The sequence below is a fragment of the Xyrauchen texanus genome, chromosome 15 (genome assembly GCF_025860055.1).
Source record: "Xyrauchen texanus isolate HMW12.3.18 chromosome 15, RBS_HiC_50CHRs, whole genome shotgun sequence".
Taxonomy (NCBI): Eukaryota; Metazoa; Chordata; class Actinopteri; order Cypriniformes; family Catostomidae; genus Xyrauchen; species Xyrauchen texanus.
In genome coordinates this window covers 10,037,786-10,048,633 of record NC_068290.1, presented here as the reverse complement: position 1 = coordinate 10,048,633, position 10,848 = coordinate 10,037,786, and the positions used below count along the sequence as shown (strand labels likewise).

The 10,848-nt window shown below is 41.7% G+C and overlaps 1 protein-coding gene and 3 non-coding genes across 4 annotated transcripts; all 4 read left to right on the top strand.

The window, feature by feature from the left end:
• Positions 1-1,078: 1,078 nt before the first annotated feature.
• trnae-cuc (transfer RNA glutamic acid (anticodon CUC)) lies at positions 1,079-1,150 on the top strand. The gene has a single exon. It is a non-coding gene; the product is annotated as a tRNA-Glu (tRNA).
• A 1,610-nt stretch (positions 1,151-2,760) lies between these two features.
• trnae-cuc (transfer RNA glutamic acid (anticodon CUC)) lies at positions 2,761-2,832 on the top strand. The gene has a single exon. It is a non-coding gene; the product is annotated as a tRNA-Glu (tRNA).
• Positions 2,833-4,700: 1,868 nt separating this feature from the next.
• mettl6 (methyltransferase 6, methylcytidine) lies at positions 4,701-9,074 on the top strand. The gene is made up of 4 exons (XM_052144322.1): positions 4,701-4,967; positions 8,401-8,571; positions 8,664-8,805; positions 8,917-9,074. Exons 1-4 carry the CDS (start codon positions 4,701-4,703, stop codon positions 9,072-9,074), a joined length of 738 nt encoding a protein of 245 aa, XP_052000282.1.
• A 173-nt stretch (positions 9,075-9,247) lies between these two features.
• trnae-cuc (transfer RNA glutamic acid (anticodon CUC)) lies at positions 9,248-9,319 on the top strand. Its single transcript has one exon. It is a non-coding gene; the product is annotated as a tRNA-Glu (tRNA).
• Positions 9,320-10,848: the final 1,529 nt, after the last annotated feature.

Here is a 10,848-nt window from a genome sequence, read left to right as displayed (position 1 = left end):
TCACTGCTGTTCAAATGTACTTTGGATCACATCATTTATATGTATAAACGTTTTCCATCTGAAAGGACTATATATTAAATGAAACAAATGACAATAACATGCAAAGTAATCTCTTCAGTAATTAAAATACTTTTTGAATGTAACTATTCTAATTACCAATTATTTAAATTGTAACTGTAGTGGAATACAGTTACTTATATTTTATATTTTAAATGCGTAATCCCGTTACATGTATTCTGTTACTCCCCAACCCTGGATATAATAGATGTGGATGTGAAACAGATCAACATTAAAGTCCTTTTTTACAATAAATCTCCACTTTCACCTTCACTTAAACATTCTTCTTCTTTTGTTTTAGTGATTCGCATTATTCGTTCACATCGCCATCTACTCAGCATTGATGAGAATTTTTGGTAAAAATGTTTAAATTAGATTTAAATATTGGTCTGTTTCTCATCCAACGTGATTTAATCGCTTCACAAGAAATAAATTAAACCACTAGAGTCGTATGGATCACTTTTTTGCTGCATTTATGTGGTTTTTGGAACTTAAAGGTCTGGCCACAATTTACTTACATTCAAAGGAACTACAGGGCAGAGATATTCTTCTAAAAATCTTAATTTGTGTTTAACAGAAGGAAGAAAGTCATACTCATCTGGGATGGCATTAGTATGGGTTAATGATGTGAGAATTTTCATTTTTGTGTGAACTATCCCTTTAAGCACGGGTGGTGCAGCATCCTCCAGTCAGTAGGCGGCGATTATTGTTATCAAGTTCGTCCTTAACCACAAAAACTATTCTAGCTTTGGGAGTGTTCCTGCAGAGTACGTTTAGAAAGCCTGTTCCCTCTCAACCTCCAAGATAAAAAAAAGACACATTTCCTATACGTGTGTATTATAAGTTATTTTGCTATAACTTATTGTCATTTTATGCAGTAAATGTTTTCTCTCTCAGAATAAAATAAAACATTTGTTTTCAGTTGTTTTATTAAAAGTTCTTGACTCTAGAATGGGGTCAAATGTTAAAAGAGCGTTAGTTATTTAGTCTGTATATTGCAGATCACAGCATGTTAGCAATGTCCCTGGTGGTCTAGTGGTTAGGATTCGGCGCTCTCACCGCCGCGGCCCGGGTTCGATTCCCGGTCAGGGAACGAGTGTTTTCCTATGAGAACCTGTATTATTTCAATAATTATAGGTCATGTTCAATGCAATCAGTTGCTTACTATCAGAAATTAGTCATGGGCAGTGATGGGCTTGAGCTTGGCTAAAAATACATTCACTTTACTACATTTATGAGTAGCAAGGTGGTAGATTTGCTAGTATTTAAATCAAATAGCTTTTCAGGAGCAAAGGATCATAACATACTGTATACTACTATACTGTAGCCTATTGCAGTGGTTATCAACCAATGGGAGCGGGGCACACTGGGGGCCTCGGAAAACTTCCAAGGGGCCCTCGAGATGTATTACATTTATTTAAAACAGGCCCGGTCCTACAGGGTTCTTGAGGGTGCCAAGTACCCTCAAACGACCATAGCAAACTATTACACACGGGTTGATTTATCATGAATGTTTTTTATTAGATCTTTTATTTATCTGGATTTGGGACCAATCACGCATCCATCCAAGCTTTAAATGTGCTCAGGGTTGCCAAATAATGTATGCAACACCCCAATCAGAGATTTATACTTGCACAAATAGGAAATATTTCATCATACTTAATTTATGCAGTATATCAATGCATGCTAGTGCGCGCTCTCTCTCCTCTTCGGAAACAAAACTGAAAGTGCTCAATAGTATGCTCAAAGAACAGTGTGATGCAATCACTCCATGCCCATACATTATACTGTGTGCTGTTTAGTCTGCAAACCTTTTCAGTGATGATCTTTAATAAAATCCCAATAGATCTCATCATTTGCATGTGGAGGGGACAGGCGAGTAAATCCAAGAGAGAGAGTGTGTTCTTTGTGTTATTTGTAAAATGCTGAAGTGCCTCATACCTGTATGTGAATGTTACGCTGGCAGTAATCATTTATCAGTGTCATGCAGCCTGTTTTATTCAGTTGTGTGCTGAATGGGGTGCCAAACATTGATGAGACTCACATCATGACCCATGAGCGTGTAAACAGGTTGATAATGTTCTGAGAATAAAACAAATGTGTCCCCTGTGCTTGTTAGAGCCAGTTGTCCTTTGTCTTTGAAGACTGTAGTGTACACCTTATGAAATCTTCATTCATTCATTTTTTTGGGCAATTTCAAGCATTGTATAGCCTTCATTCCTCAAAACAACGATTGACTGATGAGTTACTAGAGAAAGCTGTTTCTTTTTTGCAATTTTTGACCTAATATTGACCGTATGGCATGCCAGTCTATCGCATACTGTGGCAACTCAAAAACAAACACAAATACATCGTTAAGCTTCATTTAATGAACCAAATAGAGTTCAACTGTGTTTGATATAATGGCCAGTGATTTTGTAGTACCAATTTTGCAATTTAGTATGATTACTCAAGGATAAGGTGTTGGAGTGATGGCTGCTGGAAATGGGACTTATTTCAAATAGTGATGGTGCTGTTTTTTACATCAGTAATGTCCTGACTATACTTTGTGATCAGTTGAATGTAACTTTGGTGAATTAAAGTACAAATTTCCTTCCAAAACAGCTAAATCTGTACATTATTCCAAACTTTTGGACATCAGTAAAATGTACTTTCAGAGCATGTACTAGTCTATCAAATACAGATCACAACATTTAAATAATGTCCCTGGTGGTCTAGTGGTTAGGATTCGGCGCTCTCACCGCCGCGGCCCGGGTTCGATTACCGGTCAGGGAACGAGTGTTTTTCTATGAGAATCTGTATTATTTCAATAATTACAAGAGGGTATGATCAATGCAATCAGTTGCGTACTATCAGAAAATTATGCTGACTAGCAGTGATGGAATAAAAGGAGCTTGGCTAAAAATACATTCGCTTAACTACATTTATGAGTAGGTTGTGGCTTCGCTAGATTTTAAATCAAATAGCTTTTAAGGAGCAAAGGATTATAACATACTGTATAGCCTATTGCAGTGGTTATCAACCAATGGGAGCGGGGCACACTGGGGGCCTCGGAAAACTTCTGGGGCCCTCGAGATGTATGACATTTATTTAAAACAGGCCCGGTCCTACAGGGTTCTTGAGGGTGCCAAGTACCCTCAAACAACCATAGCAAACTATTACACACGGGTTGATTTATCATGAATGTTTTTTATTAGATCTTTTATTTATTTATTTGGTCTAGTTATACCCAAAAATGATTTGTAGATATTTGTACAGGAAAACAATACAGAAATTAGCATCAAGAATAAAAATGTTGCCCTAATATCAAAGTTCTTACTAGAAAATAGTAATGATGATCCAATGTGAATTTTCTTGATAAAAAAATATGATCGTGCCTTGTAACATGTGCATGTAAAATGGCTAGAAATAGCATTTTAGCTTAGTGTAACGCTGACAATTTACTCAAGGTTTATTTCTATTTCTTGTGCTCCAAACTTACTTCAAACTTACTTCTCTGTCTGCTCGTATGAATGTACCACATCGTAAGAAAATGTTTCACTGCTGTTCAAATGCACTTTGGATCACATCATTTATATATATAAACGTTTTCCATCTGAAAGGACTATATATTAAATGAAACAAATAACAATAAAATGCAAAGTAATCTCTTCAGTAATTAAAATACTTTTTGAATGTAACTATTCTAATTACCAATTATTTAAATTGTAACTGTAGTGGAATACTGTTAGGCCTACTTACATTTTATATTTTAAATGCTTAATCCCGTTACATTTATTCCGTTACTCCCCAACCCTGGATATAATAGATGTGGGTGAGAAACAGATCAACATTAAAGTCCTTTTTTTTTTTTTTACAATAAATCTCCACTTTCACCTTCACTTAAACATTCTTCTTCTTTTGTTTTTAGTGATTCGCATTATTCGTTCACATCGCAATCTACTGGGCATTGATGAGAATTTTTGGTAAAAATTTTTAAATTAGATTTAAATATTGGTCTGTTTCTCATCCAAAGTGATTTAATCGCTTCACAAGAAATAAATTAAACCACTAGAGTCGTATGGATCACTTTTTTGCTGCATTTATGTGATTTTTGGAACTTAAAGGTCTGGCCACAATTTACTTACATTCAAAGGAACTACAGGGCAGAGATATTCTTCTAAAAATCTTTTTTTGTGTTAATCTGGGATGGCATTAGTATGGGTTAATGATATGAGAATATTAATTTTTGGGTGAACTATCCCTTTAAGCACGGGTAGTGCAGCAGGTCCCAGGCGCGTATCCTCCAGTCAGTAGGCGGCGATTATTGTTATCAAGTTCATCCTTAACCACAAAAACATTCCCGCGAACAAGACAGACCTAGATGGAAACATGCGATGCTCTCGAAGTATGAGACTTTATGTTTAGCAGGAAAAAATATTTTCGCGAATGTTTTTACTCTTGATTAGTTAGCTCGCTTGCCTCGAAAGACGATTAGGTACATTTAGTCAGTTGACAAATTAATTACGTGCGTTTTATCATCGAGATGCTTAGTTTTAAGAAATATAACATGTTGTAACTTTTATGGTCTGATATTTTGAACAGCACCCTGTTTTAACTTGTTTTCTTAGTTTAAATCATAACGATTAGGAGCTCAAACAAGCATGTCAGTGGCCGGTGAGTTGGACTCTGTTGATTCCAGCCCTGGTTTTCCCAATCAGTTTTCGGATCCGAGTGAAAGGACACTGACACCAGAAGAGATGGAGAAACTGAAGAATGACAGGGTATTAATGTCAGAATTCAAGCAGCTGAAACTCGAAACAGAAGCTCAGAAAAACTGGGACTTGTTTTATAAAAGGAATACAACCAACTTTTTCAAAGACAGACATTGGACCACCCGAGAGTTTGATGAACTGAAAAACTGCAGAGAGGTAAAATATCTTGTATGCATTTGCTGTAATACAACATGCTGGAGTCTGTATAGATTATTGCATTTATCCTTCATCTATTTTTTTATTTATTTTGTTCAGTCCGAAGGACAGAACTTGGTGTTGCTGGAGGCTGGCTGTGGAGTTGGGAACAGCATTTTCCCTCTGTTGGAAGAGGACCTCAACATTTTTATCTATGCCTGTGACTTCTCCCCACGAGCTGTTGCGTTCTCTTATTAGAGGTTCTCTCGTATTGCGTAAGCGTACGCGCTCGTGCGCTTTCTCCCGGTTATTCAGGGTCACCACGTCCTGGTCCGTTCGGACAACAGATCTGTGGTATCCTACCTAAACCGTCAGGGCGATGTCAGATCCAGGAACCTCTTCCATCTGACAAAACGCATACTGAGTTGGTCCCAGTGCCACCTGCGCTCGCTGAGGGCGACGCACGTGCCAGGCCACCTGAATGACGGCCTGGACAGACTGTCCAGAGACAATATTCCCCCAAGGGAATGGTCCCTGCACGCTCAAACAGTCCAGGCGTTATGGCACCTATTCGGCAGAGCAGAGATAGACCTCTTTGCGTCCAAAGAGAACTCTCACTGCCCAATATTTTTCTCGAGCGAGGAGCAGCTGGCCCAGGACTGGCCCAGGCGCCCGCTTACGCCTTCCCTCCCATCTCGCTATTGCCACAGGTAATGCAGAGGATCAGGAAGCAGCGTCACTCGGTGCTCCTCATAGCCCCGCGTTGGGAGAATCAGACATGGTTCCGGAGCTTACGCAGCTGTCACTGACAGCGCGTGGCCCATCCCAGTGAGAGCAGATCTCCTCTCTCAAGCTCGCGGCACAATCTGGCATCCCCACCCAGAGCGCTGGGCTGCATGCGTGGGTGATCAACGACTACCCGTCGCTCTGCCAGAAGGAGTAATAAACACCATCATACATGCTAGAGCCCCTTCCACGAGAAGACTCTATGCGTCAAAATGGTCTGTGTTCTCAAAATGGTGCACCGACAGAGACCTGGACCCGCAGACATGTGGGGTGTCGTCGCTGCTCGTATTTCTACAAGAGCTGCTGGATAAGGGCAGATCCCCATCCACGCTCAAAGTGTATGTGGCGGCCGTTGCGGCGTTCGCTGAACCCCTGCACGGCCAGTCATGGGGTAAAAATGAGCTGGTCATCCGCTTCCTCAGGGGAGCTAGAAGGATGAACCCCGCGCCCCCATCGGTTCCTATCTGGGATCTTTCTATAGTTCTCGAAACTATGAAAGCCCCCTTTCGAACCACTTCAATCCGTGGATTTGAAATACCTTTCAGCTCAAAACCGTTTTCTGACTGCCCTGTCATCAGTCAAGCGTGTGGGAGACCTTCACGCGCTGTCTGTCAGCGCTGCGTGTCTTGAGTTTGGACCAAGTGACTCCAAGGTCATTTTAAAGCCTAGACACGGCTATGTTCCCAAGGTGATCGGTACTCCTTTCAGAGCACAGGTCATTTCCCTATCGGCGCTGCCAGCATCCGATAGCGAACGCGACGCCAATCTCCTTTGCCCGGTCAGAGCACTGAGATTGTATACTGCGCGCTCCGCTGCTTTCAGGCGCTCGAGCAGCTTTTCGTTTCGTTCGAGGGCGCACCAAAGGTCTCGCCGCCTCGAAACAGACACTATCTAGATGGATAGTGGACGCTATTGCTGCTGCATACGCGTCAAAAGACCTGCCATGCCCGTTGGGCATTAGGGCTCACTCCACTAGAGGCATGGCATCCTCATGGGCATGGTCCAGCGGGATTTCCATTCACGACATATGTGTGGCAGCGGGATGGACTTCCCCTCCACCTTTGTCAGATTTTACAATATGGAAGTGCCCGCTCTGCAGGCAAAACTACTAGCGGTTTAATACGCTACAGCTCCCCTGGTGAGCTGCACTGATGGGACACATTCCACACAGACCGGCACCGCGCTCTGTCGTTCCCTTCCCACTATTTGCTTATGTATTACACAATCAATGACCCACATTCTTGCCGGCCAAATATTATTTCCCCACTCATAAGGGCTCCCGGGTCCCCCTTAATTCCCTGGGGCTCATACAGTGGATGCTTGGCGCGCACGGCGTTGACAATGGGTTCCGTGAGCGTAAGCTAGCTTACGCAATACTGAGAGAACCTCTCGTGAAGAGAACGTATCGGTTACCTAACGTAACCTCGGTTCTCTCTAGATGAGGGAACGAGTATTGCGTAGCCGGCCGTGCTTCAGCGCCACGGCGACTTTTCGCTTCAGTCAATGAAAACCAGGGTTCCAGCCTACGAACTACGCTTATATGCACTCTAGTCACGCCCATTTTGGCAGGCTTTGATGCAGTGAGTGCGCGGACGCCTCTCATTGGATGCGAGTTCGCCCAAGCTCGTCTATAGGCTGCAGCAGTTGCCACAGAGCAACCTATGAGCTCGCTAGCTAGCCCGCTCAAGGTCTGCAGCTGCCGCACTGCGTTGACAATGGATACAAAAATTAAGGATAATTTTTTGGCTTCAATATCTCAGAAAAGATGAATCTTTCCCGTAGCGTAAGCTAGCTTACGCAATACTCGTTCCCTCATCTAGAGAGAACCGAGGTTACGTTAGGTAACCGATACGTTTGTTAAGGTAAGTGGTGCTATAAATGTGCATCCTTTTAAACCCTGTCATCAACCATTCTCAAAGATATCAAGATTTCCATTAATTTGCTCAATTGTTTCACAATAGCTCTGCCTCTATTAAAGGGATAGTTCACCCAAAAATGAAAATTCTCTCACCCGATTCTCACCCTCATACCATCCCAGAGGTGTATGACTATCTTTTTTCTGTTGAACACAAACGAAGATTTTAGACGATCTCAGCTCTTGCGTCCATAAAATGCAAGTGAATGATGGCCAGAAATTTGAAGGTACCAAAATTACATAAATGTAGCATAAAATGAATCCACACAATTTGAGTGGTTAAATCCATATCTTCAGAAGTGATATGATATATATGGGTTAAAAACTGATCAATATTAAGTCCTTTTTTACTATATATTCTCCTCCCTGTCCAGTAGTTGGTGATATGCACAAAGATTGTGATTCACCAAAAACAAAAGAAGTGAAAATGGAAGAGATTTATAGTAAAAAAAAAGGACTTAAATATTGATCTGGATCTCACCCACACCTATCGTATCGCTTCTGAAGATTTGGATTTAACCACCGTTGATTGGATTACATTTATACTACCTTTATGTGCTTTTTGTACCTTCAAAGTTCTGGCCATCATTCACTTGCATTTTATGGACCCACAGAGCTGAGATCATCTAAAATCTTCATTTGTGTTCAGCAAAAGAAAAAAGTCATACACCTCTGGGATGGCATGAGGGTGATTAAATAAATAAATACATTTTAGCAAGCTATACTTTTAATGAATATGCATTATTTTTGCAGCAAAATGCATTATATTGCACAGAGCAATGCCTTGCTTTTCAGTGTGACCTCACTAAGGATGATCTGCCGGCTACTATACAAGCAGATACAGTTGATGTAGCCACACTTATATTTGTTCTGTCTGCAATACATCCTGACAAGATGCAACAAGCCCTAGAAAACATATTTAAGGTAAACAAATTCAAGATTGACTGAAGATTACTGCTTAATTTCCAAGTATGTATGTTATGTAATGTATGTATGTTTACTATTTACACTAACAGGTATTAAAACAAGGAGGTATTGTCCTATTCAGGGACTATGGACTGTATGACCATGCCATGCTGAGATTTAAATCAGGCAACAAACTGGGGGATAATTTCTATGTGAGGCAGGATGGAACTCGCTCCTTTTTCTTCTCTAGAGGTCAGTTCAGCATATATGTGTTTTTATCATCTGTGTTACTGCATTAAAAGTCAATGCTCTACTTCAAACTCTATTTACATTAATTTTCTTTCTTTCTCCCTGTTCTTGTAGAATACCTGGCAAGTTTGTTCCAACAGATAGGAGTCGAGACTCCTGTGAACGAGTATGTGCTAAGAGAAACAGTGAATAAAAAAGAGGGTCTGTGTGTTCCCAGAGTGTTCCTGCAGAGTAAATTCAGAAAGCCTGTTCCCTCACAACCTCCAAGATAAACAAGCCACATTTCCTATACGTGTGTGTATTATAAGTTATTTTGCTATAACTTACTGTCTTTATGCAGTAAATGTTTTCACTCACATACACACATGCATCTCTCTCTCTCAAACTGGTACCTCCAGATCCACCTAGAGCCTTTGCTTGGAGAGGGTACGGATTGTGAACATAGTCCCTGGTGGTCTAGTGGTTAGGATTCGGCGCTCTCACCGCCGCGGCCCGGGTTCGATTCCCGGTCAGGGAATGAGTGTTTTCCTATGAGAATCTGTATTATTTCAATAATTACAGGAGGGTATGTTCAATGCAATCAGTTGCGTACTATCAGCAAATTATGCTGACTAGCAGTGATGGAATAAAAGGAGCTTGGCTAAAAATACATTCGCTTAACTACATTTATGAGTAGCAAGGTTGTACCTAAAATACATTTATTTAAAACAGGCCCGGTCCTACAGGGTTCTTAATAGACCCCGAAGCCGCTGCCAGGCACCGCCATTTGCGCCATTTAGAATTTCAGCCGCCGCCAGCCAATAATTTCGTAAGCCAAATTGAGCCGCCATCTGATATAGTTTGGCTGATCCGGCAAGAATTATTTGCATCAAATAATAATTCTATCACATAGAGACATACACACACGAAATATATAAACAATACACGAGATCTATTTTCCCACTGGATTCATAACAGCACAGTCTTGTGCTCGTTGCTACGATACACAGACTCACAGTGAATTGACGACCAATTAAAATTGCTCGTTTTCCGTACAGAAGAAGCGATGCATTTTTTTTCTCGCACTGAGGTGAAATGGCGGAAAGAAGCAAGCAAGGTAATTTTGATCTCACTTCTCACATATTTTCCTAATTCCTACTTACTTTTTTTTTTAAACTTAGGCCTACCCAGACTTTTGTTCAATCTTCAGGGCACGGTTGCACAAACATCTGAATCAAAGATTGATGTTATGAACCAAATATTCTGGAACGGAGAGATTTATAGCACTGAACGTGATATTACTGCAGTAACAAACCACCATTTCCACATTGCTAATTCACGACGCATGCTTCAGTGTACATTGAAGTGAAATGTGCAAAACTTTGTCCAAAATAATACTAAGTGTGTGTTTATATTAAGGCCAGACACGGCAGGCAAAAACATCGTTCCCTATCGAGAGGTCTCTCCTATTGCGTAAGTAGCTTACGCTATGGGAAAACTCAGTTTCTCGAGAAATATTGAAGTCTTTATGTAAAACGCATTGCAGCTGCACAGCAGACCGTAATGAGCGAGGCAGCTCGGTCATTGGCTGTGCTGCGGCAACTGCTCGAACCAATGACGGGGCGACTCTGAACACGCGACCAATGGGGGCGCGCCTCGCGTTCGCGCGCTCAGAGCCCGCCGAAATTAGCATAGCCAGGCTATATAATGGGCACCCCGTCATACGAGTTCCTTTAGATTTAATCTTCTTCAGCGAACACCTTCTCTTCGCTGGATCCTCCGGATTGTTGGAGTCTTTCGCCGTCGAAAAGCCTACAGCAGGACTGCTTAGAGGACGCCGGCGCCTTCAGCCGCCTTCGAAGCCTTCTGCTATGCCATCCGGCGCACATCGCATATCCTTTACTGCAAGCGCTCACCCCCGCGACGCTTGTTAAAGTAAAAGAGCAATTTTTCAAGGTGTTGTTTCAAATGCCTTCAGCCTGTGCCTCGTGCAGAGGCCCTCTTCCTGACGGAGATCGGCACGTCATTTGCACTCGCTGCCTGGGACCGGACCACGCAGAAGCTGCA

Excerpts from the sequence above, each read along its gene's own strand:
- mettl6 (XM_052144322.1), top strand. The coding sequence starts at position 4,701 with ATGTCAGTGGCCGGTGAGTTGGACTCTGTTGATTCCAGCCCTGGTTTT. Across the intron at positions 8,572-8,663 it reads CCCTAGAAAACATATTTAAG|GTATTAAAACAAGGAGGTAT; the intron begins GTAAACAAATTC and ends TTACACTAACAG. Across the intron at positions 8,806-8,916 it reads CTCCTTTTTCTTCTCTAGAG|AATACCTGGCAAGTTTGTTC; the intron begins GTCAGTTCAGCA and ends CTGTTCTTGTAG.